This window comes from Lepidochelys olivacea (assembly GCF_965140295.1).
Source record: "Lepidochelys olivacea isolate rLepOli2 genome assembly, chromosome: 1".
NCBI lineage: Eukaryota > Metazoa > Chordata > Testudines > Cheloniidae > Lepidochelys > Lepidochelys olivacea.
Genome location: NC_140411.1, coordinates 224,431,676 through 224,451,030, shown reverse-complemented (window position 1 = coordinate 224,451,030; position 19,355 = coordinate 224,431,676). Strand labels below are relative to the sequence as shown.

Here is a 19,355-nt window from a genome sequence, read left to right as displayed (position 1 = left end):
TTAATGAATTCTGTCTTTAGTGTTCTCTGATTAATCCTGTGACAACATAATCTGCCTGGTGTGTGTGTGTGTGTGTTTTGGGGTGGGGGGGGTGCGGGGAGGAGATTTTAAGGTGGAAAGCAGATGGCATTAGGTCAAACAGTGACTGAGATTCTATCAGTGAGTTTGCAGGTATTTGCTGCAACAGTCTCCATTGTGCTGTGGAAAAAGGAAACCTCTGTTGCTGATGTGCAAATTTAGATTTGTTTTATAAAACAAAAGTGTAGAAATTGTGTTGCTTTTGAGGAAAATAATTGTGTAGAGGCTCTTTAAGATCTTAATTTGTCCCCCCAATTTTTTCATTCCCTCCCCCTCCAATGCACTTGCTTGGGTCTAATCTCAAATAGGAATCTCATCTGCTGTTAGCCAAACCTGGTGTTATAGGACTGAAAATATAATCGGCTGTCATTTTACATCATTGACTGTTAATGATACTATGGGTTATAAACATTAACTATCATAAAACAGTGTGGAGCATTCTAGTTGATAGTTGTAAACAGTGAAATTATTATCCTGCTTGAAGTAGCTAACTGCATAAATGTCTGTCACAGTAATGCAGCCCTGAATGCACAGAAATAAAAATGAAATCTTTTTAAATTCCTGTAACATAAACTGAGCAGACCATTAAATGTTGCTCATGAAACACAGTAATATGAGAATGCGATAAAGGTGTGTGTTGTCATGAGTTTGGGATAATTACACTATGCACATGCGAGTATAACAGATAAAGATACCGCACAACTAATGTAGTATGAAAAGTACTGCTATGTTGCAATGGAAGTGTTTTGCGTTGTTGGTAAATAAGAGCTAATGCCTGAGATCTGGGTTGATGGTTTTCACAATATACCAGGAGGTTCTGTTAAAGCAAGCTTAGATAGTCATGATTTTCCAGTGCCTATGTATGCTAACATGTTGTGTGTTTGCCCCACAGTCGCTGAAACCCTGCAGAGCTCATAGCATAATCTGTTCATATAGCTTTCTGCAGCACTGACCCATTCTTAAAAGAAGTCTTTGACAAAGAATGTTTCTCAAAATTTTAGCCACAAAATACCTAATTGAATACGGTTATTCAAAAATACGTCTTAAAACTGGTAGTAGAAATGTCCTCTCTCAGCTGTTTTAAATAGTGGCTTATAGAAGGGTTTTTGTTGTTGAAGCTTTAATGAAAGTTAAACTACTTAGAACTTTGTCTTCTAAGATCTCATTCAGTGTGCTCTTTGTAGACCCTAAGGATCCAGCAGAAAATCTTATGAGAGCAAAGGTATTTACTCATTACCTTTTTCTAATGTGCTCTGTGATGGTATGGCATTTCCCCGGAAGAGGTTCCATTTTAAATGGTGTTGGTTATACGAGACCCACTCTTGCACACACTGATGTGTGTCTTGCATGGAGCCAGACCTCTCAAGTGTACTGGATCTTGTGCGACATTCTGAGTTTAGGGTGAAATCAGGCTGCCTGTTCAATAGGAGGAAATTCTCATCCCCTCTCTCTTCTCCCCCCCCACCCCCTCTGGCCTGTACCTATATAGGGTAATGTGGACTGAACTGTAAGCAACAGACAGAATTCACATCTTACATCTGCTGACTGCTTTTTATATTTCCATACACTTACACAGCCCTTATTATGAAAACCTCATATCCTGATACTAAAAGGTAGTCAAGATCCCCTTCTTACAAATAACTGTACAGAGAGTTCATAAGGAAATTGCAGGCAGTACGGAGATTAGAGCTCTCTTCCACTCAAATTGCCTTTCGGACTGAATGTGCTAGATATGTGCTTTGGTTATCCTATCTCCAGTCAATGCACCACACTCCTCTCCTAAAGCAAGGTTGAGAACTCAATATTTCTGATCTCCAAAATTCTACTGCTTGCCTACTAAGTAGTTGTGTAACCCACAGACTGTGTGTGATGAGTCCCCATCTAGTGGCTAGGCCCCACTACAAACCTTTAACAGATGCTGACCTCTATGTGATGTGAAGGTCCAGGTTTTAAATTCATGTGGAGGGAATTTACAGTTGCAAGTTACAATGTGTTTTTTGTTTTCTTTCAAGAAACTGGTTAATATAATTAGTAGACAGAACCTTGTTTAAAACAGAACTTACAGTTTAAAATAAAATCTGTAAATTGTGGTGTGACATGCAGCAAAATACAGGTAATCCACATTTAGGTCATTTGTCAAACATTTTGATTGTGCTGTCACATGCTAGCAGACATCCATTCTCTCTGTAAGCCCGTCTCCTCTACACATTGCTAAATTCTATAAATCGTTCTTACATAGTCTGGACCTAGAGGAAAACAATCTTCCTCAATAGCATTGTCATATTGTCTTAAATCATAAGACCTTCAGAACAGGGAACATAGCTTTTGTATATTTATTTGTAAAATGTTATGTGAAGTTAGTGCTGTGACATTTTTAGTGCTACTTCCCAATTTTTTTCCCTCTTGTTGGTTAAAGACATATATTCCAAGTTCTGTGCCTCAGCCATTTTTGGGTCATTAATTTAATCCTACTCATTATTAATCTAATACATTTTTCCTGAAGTTTGTTAAAGCTTCCTAATTATTTTAGCCCTTTTCGCTACCATTGGCTCAGGGCTAGTCTACACTAGAATTGCTACAGCGACGCAGCTGTAGTGCAGCGCTCTATGCTGACGGGAGAGAGCTCTCCTGTCGGCATAATTACTCCACCTCCCCAAGCGGTGGGAGAGCTGCTCCTGCCGACATAGCACTGTCCACACTGGCGCTTAGGTCGGTGTAATTTATGTTGCTCAGGGGGATGGCTTTTTCACACCCCGGAGCAACTTGAGTTATACCACAGTAAGCGTGAGTGTGTACAAGCCCTCAGTCTGGGGGTTTTGTCTGCCATTTGTTGACAAACCCCTACCTTCCTTTGACTGGTGGGGGTGTTAACAGGCCACTTCGCCTTGAATGGTCCCTTGAAAATGTGTCAACTACTGATACTAAACAATCTGTTCCATCTTGTATTTATCTGTGACACTGAGGCTATGTCTACAATTACAGTGGTACAGCTGCACCGATGCTGCTGTGCCATTGTAGCGCTTCTGGTGAAGATGCTTTAAGCCGATACAAGAGGGCTTTCCTCTCGGCTTCATAACTCCTGCCTCTGCAAGAGGTGGTAGCTATGTTGGCGGGAGAAGCTCTCCCACCGACATAGTGCTGTCCCCACCAGCGCTTAAGTTGGTATAACTTTATTGCTTTGGGGTGTGGATTATTCACACCTCCGAGCGACGTAAGTTATACAGAAGTAATTTGTAGTGTAGCTATAGTCTTTGTAAGTTTCCCAGACCTGAAGAAGAGCTCTGTGTAAGCTTGAAAGCTTCTGTCTCTCACAAACAGAAGTCGGTCCAATAAAAGATATTACCTCATCTCCCTTGTCTCTCTCTAATATCCTGGGACCAATATGACTACACCAGCACTGCATCTTCTTTGATTGTCAGAGCACATACTGGTACTCTTAGTGCACAGAAGCAGGGTCCACGTGGCCAATTAATGCACAGCAGACTAGAGCGACCATAGATTTATACTCCAGCTTGCTGCACACAGTCACCTCATGGACAAGCCCAAATTCTCATCTTTGAGCAGTCCCTCAAAGAGCTACAGTGGCTACTGCTTGTTCCTTGCAGTCTTCCTTTTCAGAGGAATTAGTCTATTGATGGTTAGCAGTAATGCCTTTTAGAATTTCTCAACTGCCTTTCACACTGGTGGATTCTAATATGTCCTCCCATTGCTCCTCAACAAAAATTTGCCGTCGTGAAATCTAATATCCTTGTACAGGTGCATTCCGTGAACCCATTATTTGCTAAAGTGAATTCAAGTGTGTCATAGCCATGGACACTTGGCCCGAGGGCCACATCGTGGTTTCCAAACTGTATGGAGGGCTGGGTAAGGAAGCTATGCCTCCCCAAACAGCCTGGCCTGCCCCCTATCTGCCTCCTTCCATTTCCTGCCCCCTATCTGCCTCCTTCCATTTCCTGCCCCCTGACTGCCTCCCTCAGAACCCCTGACCCATCCAACCCCCCCCCCACTCCTTGTCCCCCGGCTGCCCCCTCCCGGGACCCCCACCCCTAAGTGCCCCCTTTTCCCCATCCCCTGACACACACACCCCGAACCTCCACCCCATCCAACCTCTCCCACCTCCCTCTGCCCCCCTAACCGCTCCCTGGGACTCCACTCCCATCCAACCTCCCCGCTCCCTGTCCCTTCACTGCCCCAACCCCTATCCAGAGCGCCCCCCGGGACTCTCACGCCTATCCAACAGCCCCTGTTCCCCATCCCCTCAGTGCCCCTCCTCCCCATCCAACCTTCCCACCCCCTTACCATGCTGCTCTGAGCAGCAGGAGCTCGCAGCCCTGCCGCCTGGCTGGAGCCAGCCACGCTGCCTGCACTGCACAGCAGGAACGGAGGGCCAGAGTACTGACGGCATGGCACGCTGAGGCTGCGGGGGAGGAGGGACAGTGGGGGACGGTCCAGGGGCTAGCCTCCCCGGCCAGGGGCTGGGCAGGACAGTCCCGTGGGCCAGAGTTTGCCCACCTCTGTCATAGCTACTAGTACCAGTTTATCATTCTTACTTAGATTCTGTACATAACACGTAGATTCGGGTTGATTTCCTCTTAGCTGGATTCTTTTGCTTATACGTTGTAAAGTTATTTTCTCTGCATCTAAGGGCTATAGGCTTGATGCAGGAACTATGGGGGGGAACTCTGTGGACTGTGTTACGCAGCCTATATGGTCAGTACGATCTCTTCTAGCCATAATAGCTATGAATATTTTTGATGCATGCTTGTATTTGTCAGTTGGGTAATAAAAATCCCCCAGTAAGTGTTGTGGTATTTTGGAGTACCTCCGTTTTAGTGTCGTCCTGTTTTTTAGACACTTAAGACAAGCATCTTTGAAATATCTGAGTAGTAGTCCTAGTGATCTGCAAAAGATACCTGTTTGTTTATTTTCTCTGCATCTGGATAAAAGGAGAGACAGACAAATTCACCCCAAAACTTTGTTCTCAAATGGTTCCTTGTCTATATTTTAAGTATTTTTGACAAGTAATGCTTTTGAAGACAACTCTATGAATGCACATATCTCAGTTCATGACTTTTAATTCCTCAGTAAAAGATACTGTCTAGCTAATTCTAAAAACCTTGTGTGGATTGGGTCTGCAAAAGAACTAAAGATGTTTTCTCTTGTACTTCAAGGTTAAGCTTTCCAAATTGAACTTGGATGACCATGCAAAGAAGAAGCTCATTAAACTTGTAGGAGAGCGGTACTGCAAGGACACCGATATGCTTACCATTACAACAGACAGGTATGGTAACACAAGAAAAAGGTCTGTAGTATTGGCCCTATTGAAAAGTAGTGAGGGCCTGTTGCATTAGTATATTAATTTGTCTTACTAAACCCATGTCCCTTTCTGAACTAAAATCAACTGATTAAATACAATTACAAGTATTCAGTTCGCAACTATATGTTTGTAAAGGCAAATCTTATAAGTATCTAAAGTATCACCAGGTGCTGAAGAAATGCATATTTGTAAATCATTATTTTAAAATCGTTTAAAAATGTGTGACAATTGGATTATATGAATTTTACCAACATTAGAAAGAGCATCAAGCAGAAAACTAAAAGGGCTTTGTTCCAATCCAAACATTTCTTCAAAACTCTCATCTATTTCTAGGTCACTAATCATTGCAGTTATTTGCAGTTACATTTCAGCAGGTTGCCTTGGAGGAGCCTGTTTTCTGTCTCTCGCTGCGGCATTTAAGAGGATAATCCAAATATGAAGTTGTTTATAAACCAAAATATCCTACAGATGCAGAATTTAATTCAGTAGTGGGGTAAAATCTGTTGATTGTATACATGTTAGTGTTTGTAAAGCACTATCAATATAAAAGCACTAACTAGGTAATCTTCAGAACACTTATGCACATCAGCAGTATTATCCTCATTTTACAGCTGGGGAAATTAAGGCACTGAGTGTTGCTCAGGGTTTCATAGCAAGTTACTAGAGCCAAGTTCAGAGCTTCGGAGTTCTGGCTTCCAGTCCCATGTTCAGTCCACTTCATCATGTAACCTTTTTAAAAAAAAAAAAAAAAAAAAGATAAGTAAAGAAATTAAGAGTGTGTGTGTGTGTATATGTATATTAAGTTAGTGTATATCTTTCAGTGGAAAACTACATAACTGAGGTTAAAATAAACATAAGGTGCAACTTTTTGGTCACAGGCCTTTGCATTCCAAGTTGTTCACAACAGACTATCTGTTACAACTGGCATTTATTTAATACAATTTTGTAAACTTCTTTACTGACTTCATAGGTTATTTGAGATTAGTAGCAAAATGTTAACGTAAGGTCCCTTCTGCCGATCTGCAATGGCTTCTGTAATGGAAATTAACAATCTCAAACTGCACTTTGAAAGAATAAGACTATAACCTTGATATCTTTGGTAATGTTAATTTTTAACCTCTCAATAAAACAGATTCTAATGTCCAAAACTTTGAAGGAAATCTATTGCTCCATCTACAAGGCCTTCTACATTGGCCTAAGGTACACTGCTGTTTGTAAAGTGCTGTGAGGTACCTTGAGCAAGAAATGTACTAAGGCAAGTTACACTCAGTTCATATAAGGGCTCTTCCTCTGTGGAATGAGTATGGGCAAAACGTCTTGGGGCTCTTTTCCCCCTCCCCCCCGCTCCTTTTTGTGACTGTTGGTTCCATCATGATCCTTATCTATTTAGATGGATGCTGAAAGTGGTTCTGTTGAGAGCAATCTCGCCTACTTCCTACAGTTAGACAACTTGATTAATGGTAAAGGGTTGTGTTTGAGTGAAATTGAAAAGGCAAAGTAAAGACTCGTCTTGGTAGGAATTTTGCCTTTGAGTTCAAGCAGCAGTTCTTTGAGTGATTGTAGACATGTATTCCACTCAGGTGTGCACACGCCCCTTGCACCAAAGCCAGAGAACTTTGCTTAGCAGGAGTGGTACTCATGTCTTCTCACCCCTTAGCCTATTTAAGGTCCTCTCCCCTTCCTAGACTATTCAATGGCTGCGCCGCCCTGACCACTTCAGCTCAGGCTTTCTGGTATTTTATTGTAGATAGTTGGTCAGTAGTGTTTAGCAATACCCCTAGGTTTAGTTTGTAGTAGTTATTTAGGATAGATCGTTATCCTGGGTAATGCCCTTATTGGGGTTTAAACATTCTGTCATGTGAGGTGGATATCCCCAATAGCGACCCCTCACGTGTGTTGTTGGTTGTGCCTGGGAGAAGAGCATGTTATAGAAAGGTGCTCCATCTGCAAAGAGTTTCAAAAGGAAATGCAGGTGGAGCAGTCCATGAGGCCCACTTTGGCATTGGGGATATCCACAGATCATCCAGCTCCATGCTCTTCTTTGGAGCCAACATGAGATGCTTCCCTTCGTCCTCTGAGAAAGAGGTCCCATTCCAAAGGTCAGAGATTTTTCTTTATCTTCCAAGAGGGGGAATGACCAGCACTATGATTCCTCCCATATGTCGGATGGAGCTGGGTTGCCTAACTGCTTGCTGGTACTGTGCCAAGATCAGTTGGACACCATACAGTTGAATTCAGCACCAGCTATCTGTGTGCCATTGGCCTTGCAGTCAGCATGAGATGTACTCTCCCTCTCTGTTTCTGATTCCCCAATAATTCAGGAGCATTCAGCAGCCATGGCAGCTGCTGCTTCTGCTGTCCTCTTGGCACCATCTGTTTGCAGAGTTATCTTGTTCATCAGCATCATGTACCACACTGCCGAACACTGAGTTTAGAGTTGCGCTCAACATCCTTTTTGTTGCTGTGGGAGGTCTCTTTGGCATCGATGTCATTGCTGCAGACCTCATCTTGGGATCGGTACTGGCCTCTGGGACTACCGTTAGCTCCAGTGCATAGTGGAAGCGTGATGCCTCTTTCGGTGCTCATTCATCATCGGTACTGATGCCATCCCTGTATTGGTTTTCGGACGAGGCTGGTCATTTGCTTGCCTTATCGGAGGCGCTCCTCCACTACCACCCGGCCAACTTCCAGGGCTTGTTCAGTTTGAGTTTAGGGATGTCTTTCTCTTCATCCTTTCCTTCAAAGCACCACTCTAGGAAGTTCTCAAGATCTTCCTTGATCACCATCAGTATTGAGATCAGCACCATTCCTGCAGTAGGGATGGAGCCTCTGGCCTAGTACATACTAGCCACCCTGACCCTTATTCCCAGTGGCCCACTTGGAATTCATGGGATGTTCCTTGGTGTACAAGATCCTGTTCTTCAAAGTAATCCAGGGGAAGGTTGCCGATTCTGGCTAAAATTTCTCTTTCTGAACCATCTCTATTACAGGCACAATCTGAGGTCGTTCCTCCTGAGTTGGTTCAGCCTGATGCTCTCATGCAGGAGTCTCCAGTGACCCCACCCCCTTCTACTTCCTGCTCGCCTGATGACCCTGCGATACTGGTCTGTTCTTCCCTGGTGCCTGAGGATTTTAAGTTATACTAGGGCCTCCTGAGGCACATGGCTTCCATCTTGGGCATTCAAGCTGAGTTTGTGCAAGAGAATTCACATACCCTTGCTGGATATTCTCCAGATGTTAGCTCCAGGTCAGGGAGCTTTCCTGATAAATGAAGCTCCCTTGGAGCCGGCCAAGTCCTTGTGGAATATCCCAGCTTCATTACCACCTACAGCAAAGCTCTCTGGAAACAGTATTGTGTTCCTTTGCAGGGCTTCTAGTGCTTCTGTTCCCATCCAGTTCAGTCTCTCATTCTAACAGCATTAACGACAGAGCGTGACAGAGGGGATGTAAGTCCACCACCAGGGACAAAGAATCTAAGAAGATGGACTTGATGGGGAGAAAAATGTACACATCTTCATGATTACAACTGCACATTGCAAATCAGCAGGTGTTATCTAAATATGATTTCATCGGTTGTGTCGCTATGTTCAAACTCACAGATAAGTTGCCAGAAGTGCCCACTTAAGAGTTTACGGCTTTCATTGCAGAAGGTCATCTGGTGGGCAAAGCTTTGCTGCAATCAGCCCTGGATGTGTCATATGCTTCTTCCAGAGCTATGGGATCAGCTCTGACTGAGAAGAGCCTCATGGTTGCAAATTCCAGAAGATCTCCTGATGTTCAGCAGAGCACAGTAGACTTAGCTTTTGATGATTGGCTTTTGTTTCAGTAGAAAACTGATGAGACTTTACATTCTTTTAGGGACTTTTGGGCTAATTTGTTTGTTGGGGGTTTCTACCTGTGATGAAGTAAGGAATTTTCTTAATGGTATGCATGAATACTGTGTGTGTCTCAATTTCCCTGTGTGCTGCATGTTTAACGAGGTGGTGGGAGAGGGTGTGTGTTTGTTACAGAGGCGGTGTGACCTCGCTTAGCAGTCAAAGCCCCAGGTATTGGAAATTGGGTACCCTAGCAATTGGTGACCGGAAGGCCCACCCCATCTTGGAAGTCAACCAGTTCTGACCAGTGGGGGAACAAAAGACGAGAGAGGGCCCAGGTGGCCTCTTTACCTGGGACCGAAGCCAAAGGACGGAGGAGAGGCTATTGGGGAAGGTGATATACAATGATGGGCTGGAAGGAGGGGGCAGCTGGACTGGGGACTGAGGGAGCAGCCTGAGCCCATCGGGACTGGGGCAGACGCAGATAGAAGGTGGACCCGAGGGCCTTGAGAACTTCCTGTGCTGGGTTCAGACATTCAATAAACCTTTGTGTTTTAAGCTGGCTGAGAGTCACTACAGCCTAGAGATCAGGGTTCCATTGCTGCTTCTGGGTGTGGCGAGTGAACTCCCTGAGGGAGCCCATGGCGAGAGACAGGCGTGCAGATGGCTCAGAGGTACAGTTCCAGGAGGTGGCAGGGCCAGAGGGCATAGCCCTAAAGAAAAAGGGAGCAACCTTCATCGAAAGCTGTCACACTGAAGAGGGTTACTCTGAGGGACCGTATGGAGCTGAGAGAGCACAGGGCCTGTGAGTCCTTGACAATACTCCAGCCACAAGGAGGCGGCATTATAGAGGTCAGCAGTAACAGCATCAATATCACTCACAGCTATTTTTCTGTCAGTGGTTCTTCCCTGTTATGCGGCAGGATTTATCTAGTAGAGGACATGGATTGTGGAGGAGAAATAGGCCCTCTGGGTCTAATTTTAGCTAGCTAGCTGGTCATCCTTCAATGAGCGAGCAGCCATTTTGACTTTCAGATCCAGGGTAGCATTCCTGTTGTGACTTCCATGTCTCTATCTGCTCAGGTTGGGGACAGGTTGTCTTGCTTTATCCATGCTTGGGATACAGTAATAGACAAATAGGTCCTAAGCACCATTCAGTCTCTGTGCATCTCTCTTCCCTACCCCTTCCTGCTTCAGAACCCCGCTCACAAGCCACTGCTCTTTCAGCAGGTCCACACTCTGCGTGCTTCGGAGCTATAGAAGAGGTCCCTCTGCAGCACTGGGGAAAGGAATTCTATTCCTGGTATTTCCTGGTCCCCAAATTCAAAGGAGGGATGAGACCTATTCTCAATCTCCACTCTCAACAAATACATCAAATATGGGAGACTCCATATGGTCACTCTAAGCAGCTATTCTTCTGTGTTAAATCACAACTGGCTTGCTGGCCTGGATCTTCAGGACACTTACTTCCACCTGGTGACTTTTTTCCACAAGTCGCCAGAGGTTTGAGATTTGTTGTGGCAGGTCAACATGATCACTACACAGTGCTACCCTTTGGCCTGTCCTCACTTCCTTGCATTTTTACCAATGCATGGTAGTAGTGACAACATACTTCAGAAAAAGAGGAATTCATGTCTTCCCATACTTGAACAATTGCATAGTGAGGGGCAAGTCTGCTCACATGTCTGGTTCACATTATGCCTTTCTCAATAGTCTGGGTCTGATCTTGAACAAGATTAATACCACCTCAGAAAATCAAGCTTATTGGGGCCCTCTTTGATTCTACAAACGCAAGGGCATTTTTGCCAAATGAGTGATTCCAGGCAATTAGTCACCTGTCTGTATCTCTTTTCTCACCCTTCTGTTCCAACCCTGAGTGTTTCTGAAGCTGTTAGGTCATATGGCCAAACCCTTATTTGGACCAGCATGCAGGATTGCACCTTCGCCATTTTCAAGCATGGCTGAAGTTGATCTATCACCCAAATTGTCAAGCATTGGACTGTGAAGTTCGAGTGCCTCCAGAAGGTCTGGATTCCTTCCAGTGGTGATTAGTTCAGAGCAGTGTATGCCAGGGTGTTGCCTTTGCTTGCCCCCTCTATCCCAGGCAGGATCATAATTACCAGTGCTTCCATAATAGGTTGGGGGACACATCTGGGGGAATTGGGGGTTCAAGGTTTGAAGATGGAGCAGGAAGCATCTCTTCATATCAACATCCTGGTGCTTTGAGTCATTTACCATGCCTGCAAGGTATTTTGAGTAGCAGTTCGTGTACCCACCACCACCACAACCTATTATGTGAAGAAGCGAAAGGGAGCTCGCTCCAGTCAACTTCATCACCTCTTGACAAAGCTTGGGCAGCTCTGCACCGAAGATAACATCACTCCTGCAGTTGCTTATTTACCAGGGGTCCGGAATTACTTGGCCGATTGTCTTGGCAGGAATTTCTCCTAGGATCATGAGTGGTCTCTGAAAAACGATGTGCTAAGGTCCATCTTTGCATCTGTTTGCAATGAAGGATAAGAAGTAGTGCGGGTCTTGAGTAGGTCTCAGTCCATGTTCCCTGAGCAATTCATTTAATCTGAATAGTGGATCAGTCCTGATGTATGCTTTTCCCCAATCCCAGTCATTCCTGAGATGAAGCTGGATCATATCATCTTGAGTCTCATCACACCAGCTTGGCCAAGATTGCATTTCTCAGTGATGTTTCTTTATTCATGTTTGCAAGATTGCTACTTGGTCTTCCATACCTACTTCTACCAAACATTATGGTATCACGATCATGTCCAAATCAGAGTTGAATTTTGGGAAGGCATTCTTGCAGTTGCTCTTTAAAGTGGACTCCAAGCCCCATCTCCTCCTGATACTGCTTTGGAGTCACCTGGGTGGAATGCATGTCTGCAAAGCACTCGAAGAAAAGATGGTTATTTACCTGTCCTGTCACATTATTCTTCAAGATGTGGATGCAGATGTTTATTTCACAACCAACCCTACATCCCCTCTCCATTAAAGTCTCAATTATTGATGTTTGGTATGAAGGAGAACTGAGAGGTCAGAGTTGTGTTGCCCTTAAATAGCTTGGGGAGGGCCTAAAAGGCCAGTGGTTATGAGCACTACCTGTATGGGCACTGCTACGCAGTGTTTTCTGACTTTGGTGCACTGGGCGGTGTGCACACCTGAATGGAATACGTGTCTGCACCCACATCTTGAAGAGCAGTTACAGTACAGATAAGTAACAGTCTTTTTCGCTGATTAAGAATGATGCAACTTGTTCAGTATTCAGTTATAACATACATAGCTTTTCAATGTGTCAACACCTTACTAGCTTTGATGCTGACACTAAGCTCTCTAATCATGGTTATCAGTTATGAATTTTAGACACTAGCCTTTGGGAAATTTGCATCAGAATTGTAAATAATGATACATCTCATTTCACCTGCAGAAGTAATTTATTTTTCCAATAATCTGGCAGTTGCAAGTTCAAAATTCATTAAATATCCTTTCCAAATGGCTTGTGGTGTTCAGAAGAGCTTCAGACAAACTTCATGGCCTCAGCAAAGTACATAGCACAAGTATTTACTTTTGCTTGAGGAATAAAAAAGCTTTTAACATTTCTTGAGCCTTTCTGCTGTAATTAAGCTGAATTTCAAAGCTGTTCTTTGTCAGTCTCGAGTTAATTGAAAGTAAAAGTACAACTTAGCTGTGTTCAGAAATATGAAGCAAATTATGATAAATTTAGAATTAATCATGGACACCTGCATTTTGTGTATTTCGTTTGGAACACGAGTTAGATACACTACTTCAGTTACAGGTTTATGTATATATCCCAGACTTTGTCCAAACGTTTTGAGGGTTGTCATCCAAATATGCATATGTGGTGACAACACTGATTCCTAATTTTATTTCCCATTTTATCCTCAGTACTGTTGTTAGTACGTTCTTTGGCTCATGCTTTTTAGGTTATTTTGTGTAACTATTATGTCCTTTAAGTTTTAGTGGTTGTAATTTATTAGTTGATTGAAGCATTTCTATTAAGGTTATTTGTTTTTATGAAAACATCTTCCACCAGGGGGCTGTAAAGAACCTCCAAGTGCAGGAAGGTACTGGAAAACAATACTTTGTGCTGATTATGTTCTAGAGGTGGGAGAGAAATCTATTACGTTCGTATATCACAAGACTTACATTTGTTTAATATTATTTTTAAAAATTTTAGGTTGCTTTCCTGATGCTTAGTTTTTCCTTCAGTGCAGTTCTCTTTGTGCTCAATCTTATTTTTAAGAAATAACTAAGAGTCAAACTGTTACCTCAAAAATTCCCAGTTAAAATCCTGTGAAGCAAGATTTTATATGTTCTCAAAGCTGCTCAGGTGGTGGTAGAGGCAGGCTGCATTTGGTGACAGGGTGGTTTGGCCCAGCTCCCATTTGGAGGCTGGATATTTTTTATTACACTAAACTAAAAGCAAGCGGTGGGCACAAATAGAGAAATTGAAGGCTTCTGCAGCTATTATGAAAGTAATAATGTAAAAATGGTTTATGTTCTTTGAAGAAATATTCACTCTTTAAATAGTGAGAAATTAGATTCAGTGTTGCGGAGTAGGGACAATGGTTGGCAAGTGTTTAACTCCAATTTAAGCTAGTTTAAACAGTAGATTGTATACTTTACCTTTGTGACCGTTGCTAACATGCTGTGATCTTGACGTCTTTCATGCCTTGGTTGTCCACGTTTCTAGTTCTGTAAGTCAAAAGGAGTTGTCCCTATGTTGAGCATTGCCAATAATAAGTTTCTGCGGGACAGATGAGTCAATTACATCTGTGTAATCCCATGGCTTTTAATGAATTTGCACAGGTCTTGCTGCTTTAACTTGATGAGCTGTTTTGTTAATGCAGAAGGCATGGAAACCAACACCCTCAATCTTAATTCTGTCTGCTCCACAAGGTTAGTGGAAATTAAAAGCAGCAACAATTAACAGACACGTCTCCAGATGCACAAAAAGAACAGATTTTGTTCTACAACCATCCTCACAGAAGAAATCCTGCCCTGGTTTAAAAACATCTGACCTGATTTGCAGGTACTTTAAGCCCAGGCTAACTTAATCAGTTGTGGGTAAAGGTTAGAGCCCATGCTCCAGTTTAGCTCAGGTCGTCACCTATCCATTCTGAAGTGAGGATACAGGCAGTCAATCGCATGCTGATAGTCCTCGGTGTTTGTCCCACAATTCGCCCAAAGAACAGACACGTTCTTTTGCAGTTGACAGGGAAAAAATCCTAGGTTGTCTTAGCATGCAGAATCGTGGGATATGCCCTCAGACACACATGGTTCAGTGCAGAAACAGAAAACACAGTAACGCAAGTAGGACTTTTGCTGTGGGGATCCTTACACCCAGGCAAGGCTAGCAGGTGCCCAGATCCAGTTGCCAATCACCTACATTAACTGTGAAGACGTACTCCACACTTAGTCTCTGACAAAGCCTTATCTTTCTTTCCTAAAAAGAACAGGTTGACCACAATATCCTTTGTAATGAAGAAATTTTAGTTTCTCTGCAATCTCTTTGTCATCAGTTAGCCCCCTTGCTCCCTGGTATCCCCATGATTCTCTTGTAGGCATCCTGTTTCTAATACTTGCAAAACTTCTTGCCTCTTTTTTTTCCTTTAGTTATTTTCTTCCAAAATTCCCTCTTGCCCATCTTACATTTTTTCCTTCCATAGCTGGTTCCTTTTTATTGGCTTCACTTTAGCTGGATTTCAATTTTTGAAGGATGCCTGTTTGACTCAAATACTCTTGTCCTTTGCCATGTAATCGTAGTGTGATTTGGGTTTTTTTTTCTTCCCTGCTTTTTTTACGGGAGTTAAGGGGGCATGCCACCTATACATATCTTCTGTGATTTTTATAGGGAATGCTTAAGTAATTCCCTTGCTTAGTGAAAGGATTTTAACTTCCTCACTTTTTTAAATTAAGGTCTTTTGAGGTAGCCATTTATTTTATTTTAAATCTACTCCCACTGTTATTTAGTGGGTCAACTATAATTACTTAAAAAGAAAAGGAGTACTTGTGGCACCTTAGAGACTAACCAATTTATTTGAGCATGAGCTTTCGTGAGCTACAGCTCACTTCATCGGATGCAGCTCATGCTCAAATAAATTGGTTAGTCTCTAAGGTGCCACAAGTACTCCTTTTCTTTTTGCGAATACAGACTAACACGGCTGTTACTCTGAAACCTATAATTACTTACTGACTCAGCTCCTGTGTTTTACTTAGGACTAAATCTGGCGTAGCTACTCCTCTTGTGTGCTGTAGAAGAGCTTTTCCAAAAAATCAGTCCTTTTAAGACATTGAGAAATAGCTTCTCTAAACCCTGTCCTGGTATGACACTTGTACACTTTCTGTAAGTGGGTACTTGAATCAAGCATTATTACTAGTTTATTAAATTTTAGTTTTCTCTAGGATCTCTCTCAGCATTGCACATGCAATATCTTTCCTGATCCAGAGACTGGTGGTATAAACTTATTAGTACGTTTACATTTTTAGGCTTGGGAATTAAGACTTGTATTTCCCTTTTCATTCAAACTTTTATAGAGGTTGGTGGTAACTTCTAGGTGAAGTTGGGTCCAACACTGGGAAAACAGAGTAGGAGGGGTACTACGTCCCCTGCTGACACCACCTCCTGCCTTATGGAGGGAGGTGGGAAAGAGTCACTGGCTGCTGCACTGCATACTTTGCTGGACTGTGGGACTACCTGAGAGCTTGGAGCAGAAGAGGTGCTGTACTGGCCCTACCTGAGTCCAGGAGATCACGTAAGACAGAATGACTCTCCTTCCTGCACCCTATTGTAACTCAGTAGAGAAGGGAAAAACCGATGATGAGCACACCACCTTTCAGCCTGGAAAGAAGCCCACAGATACGTTGCGGGAGTTAGAGTGAATGAGGGAGAGAGTTGGAGGCACAGTGTGTTTAACACCAGCTTCATCAATTAAAGGATTGTGACAGCTTGTCCTATTGTCCTTATGTTATTTCTGGAAGTAATTCAGTCTCCCTCTGGACCTCCAGATCAGCACCTCTGATCCCAAGATACATTACTTGGGTTCTGAGATCCATAACCTGTTTGTTCCTGTTGCATACCTAAAGCACTTGGCCATGAGGCAAAAGAAGTGCACACTATAGTCTGTGCAGTATCTTTCCCTTTCTGGCTACTTACACTTAGGGCATCTTTCTCTAACTTTGGTATTAGGTTGACCTAAGTTTTCTTACATTAGAAGCTAATGTTGTTTTTAAAGTTTTATTAGTTTTTCTTCATTTGCTAACTGAACAATATACTTTTCTCAGTACCAGAGTCTCATGCTGTCTACACTTACCTGTGCTCGCTGAAAACAGAATTTCCTTGAAGACTGGCTCTGGCCAAGAGTGCAGAGACTTGAATGGTTGCTGAATATGTGCCCCATCGGTTCTAGTTTATTGTCATAATGTTCTCCCAATGGCCAGGTGCAGATCAGTCACTGAAGGAAATATTTCCTTGACATCACACTAAAAGCCTAAAAATCTGTATAAATCAAATTTTATTCAGAAATGTGCCATGAACAATTAACTAGGAACTGAAGTGATACAAAACCTTCCCAGAGTCTGGGGACACAGATTAAACAAACAAACAAAAATCTTAGCTACTTATTCTTAATTTCCAAAAACAGAATCGTGACTATTTCAAAATAGTTTTTTAAATTTGTTTTTGTTTGGTTTTTAAATTTCAGGTGTCCATTAAGGAGACAGAATTATGACTATGGAATCTACCTCCTCACAGTTTTGTACCATGAATCGTGGGTAAGCAATTGAATGTATCTAGCAAAATAAGCAGTTCTTTTAATTCAGAAAAGATAACACTTTACCTAGGACCACATTTAGTTAAAAATCCTGACTTGTGTGGTGGGTGGAATCAGTCTGCGGCTTCAGCATGCTTGGAAGATTTACAAAAAGCATAACAACCCTGTTCTGTCCAACGTGAACCACAGAAAGCACTTCTAATACCTTTCCAGGATGCCACTATTTTATTGGTTACTTGAATTCATATGCCCACAATAAATATCCCCTCACAGAAGGTTTTAGAAATAAATTCCTTTCTTCTGACAGGAATTAAGAATAATTTTGATTGCATTTATCCCGATGCAGTATTAAAAAGCCGAATGGAAATGAAGCAGCTTTTTCAAAGATTTCAACTGGCTATTAAATGCACACAATTGACAATTAGATACGAAATCAGTGTAAAACGTTTGTTTTTTTTAAAATGTGGTTTTATAATACCTGATTATCTTAACCCAAAGCAAAATATAGAGAAGCAGGAAACAAAATTTTTTTTGGACAGACTTGGGTTTAAAAAAAAAAATTAATTAGTTAAATACTCAAGTGATAAAATCAAATTTGTGTCTAAGCAATGAATAAAGTTATTTTAAAGGTATCCCAGATTATTTGAATTTTACACTTGTCTTAAAATATGCTTATTCCTTTTGGAAAATATTTTATATTCAAAACACATTCTTTTAATGTGTACAACTTAATTAAGAACAGGTATGTGCCTAGTGAGTTTCACAAAAGTAGTGACCTTGTGGTGAGTGAAATATTCTCCCATGGTGGATAGAGGGAGAATAATTTTGCATTTATTGCAGTTCGGTCTTTCTTTTTCTTTCTTTCTTTTTTTTTTTGGTTGGCCTCACCCATCTCCCAATTGCTGAAGCTGTCAACAGGAGAATCAGTTGTGGTGTGTTATCAAGAACACTTGTACATTAGGAATGAGAATGAAAAACTGTTTCATATAGGCCATCAAGTGGACATAAGACAACTTTTCAATCCATACTCTTTTCTCTATCAAAATTTATCCCTCAACTGGCCTGTTAATTTTCACTGTATATATACTTCTCCCATGACTTCTAGTCTTTCCTATTGATTACAAATATTAAAATGCATTTTTAAAAGAATATTACATTATAGAGAATGATAAAAGTAACATAACATACTTGCAATAAAAAGGAATGTTGAAATCCCATACTTACATTTTGGATAGCTTCTATTTGTTTCAAGGAAGTAACTGATAAATATGACATTATTTGGCTGCCACTGCATTTGGCATTTGTGCAGCATGCATGTTTTCGCACTGTATATGAGCGGGTATGTGTACAATTATAGTATTTGTTCCGAGTATGTAAAATGTAGCAGACTGGTAGTTCTCAAAGTACTGATTTTAAAAAAATAGTACATTCGGTTAACATTAACCATCTGACTATATTAGGTTGAAAATAAATTGGGTACTTCCTTCCCACTCTCTCTCAATCATCTTAGTTGTGCCTTGGTGTCACTGCATTTGTTACCCATCCTTTATATACTCCTTTTTGAACCTAGCAGTATTTAGTCAGAGTGGAGTTAAATTGGATTGTATTTTTAGTCTTACCTTTGTATGAGAAGACCTTCAGCTTCCCTTCATAATACTGTTTTTAGTTGACTTTCCTGTCAGTGGTTGTGATCTTTTCCAGTAGCATTTAAGTCCCCATAATCAACATTCTTTAAGAAGTCTAATATTTCTGCCTTCAGTCATTTTAGTTACTCACTTAAATACGAAATAACTCATTCAGTGAGGAATTTCATTTGATCAGAGACTAGCTTGAAGGATGCATATGTTGTAATTATAGACAACATGCTATTAAATTTGACTTATGAATTTATATTTTAAAGCATAAGTTTTATAGATAAGCTTTTACTTTTCAGTGGTACGTTACCAACATAGGTATTTTCTTTTTAACAGTAACACAAACCTCAAACTTGGATGACAGATGAGTTTCCAGTAGCAGAACAGTGACAGCAGAGGCTAAACACTCTTCCTTTTTTTATTAATTCCAGGCAAACAACACATCTGTCCTTTGCTCTAGCGTTACTTAGTGATAGAAGTCAGGGCCATACGATATTGACATGTGAGTGCTTGCTGTGTATTGAATACGCACAAGTCTCTTGCCCTTTTATTACCTTTCAACTTCCATGTTAATATTTGATGAACTCGTCAATCAGTTGTAATTGTCTTTGATTTCCATGAAAAATTGATGGTCTGCTGTGACATATTTGATTTTTTCCATGATCAATGGTAATCCCTTTTAATAGACCTGCTGAAAGGTAGTTTT

General features: G+C 41.7%; 1 protein-coding gene and 1 long non-coding RNA gene across 3 annotated transcripts in view; one reads left to right on the top strand and one right to left on the bottom strand.

Moving 5' to 3' along the window:
- MRPS35 (mitochondrial ribosomal protein S35) overlaps window positions 1–19,355 on the top strand; it is a 55,635-nt gene that overhangs the window by 19,221 nt on the left and 17,059 nt on the right. The window contains exons 6-7 of the mRNA XM_084628727.1: window positions 5,250–5,359; window positions 16,947–17,016. Of these exons, the coding sequence (XP_084484853.1) occupies window positions 5,250–5,359; window positions 16,947–17,016 (180 nt within the window). The remainder of the gene's footprint in view (window positions 1–5,249; window positions 5,360–16,946; window positions 17,017–19,355) is intronic.
- On the bottom strand, window positions 5,563–19,128 carry LOC311520865. 2 transcript variants are annotated; one of them, XR_014711719.1, is made up of 4 exons: window positions 18,996–19,128; window positions 16,557–16,741; window positions 13,870–13,938; window positions 5,563–6,124 (listed from the first exon to the last, which is right to left on the bottom strand). It is a non-coding gene; the product is annotated as an uncharacterized lncRNA (long non-coding RNA). The 2 variants fall into 2 exon arrangements; XR_014711720.1 differs by lacking the exon at window positions 18,996–19,128 and having other exon boundaries at window positions 16,557–16,939.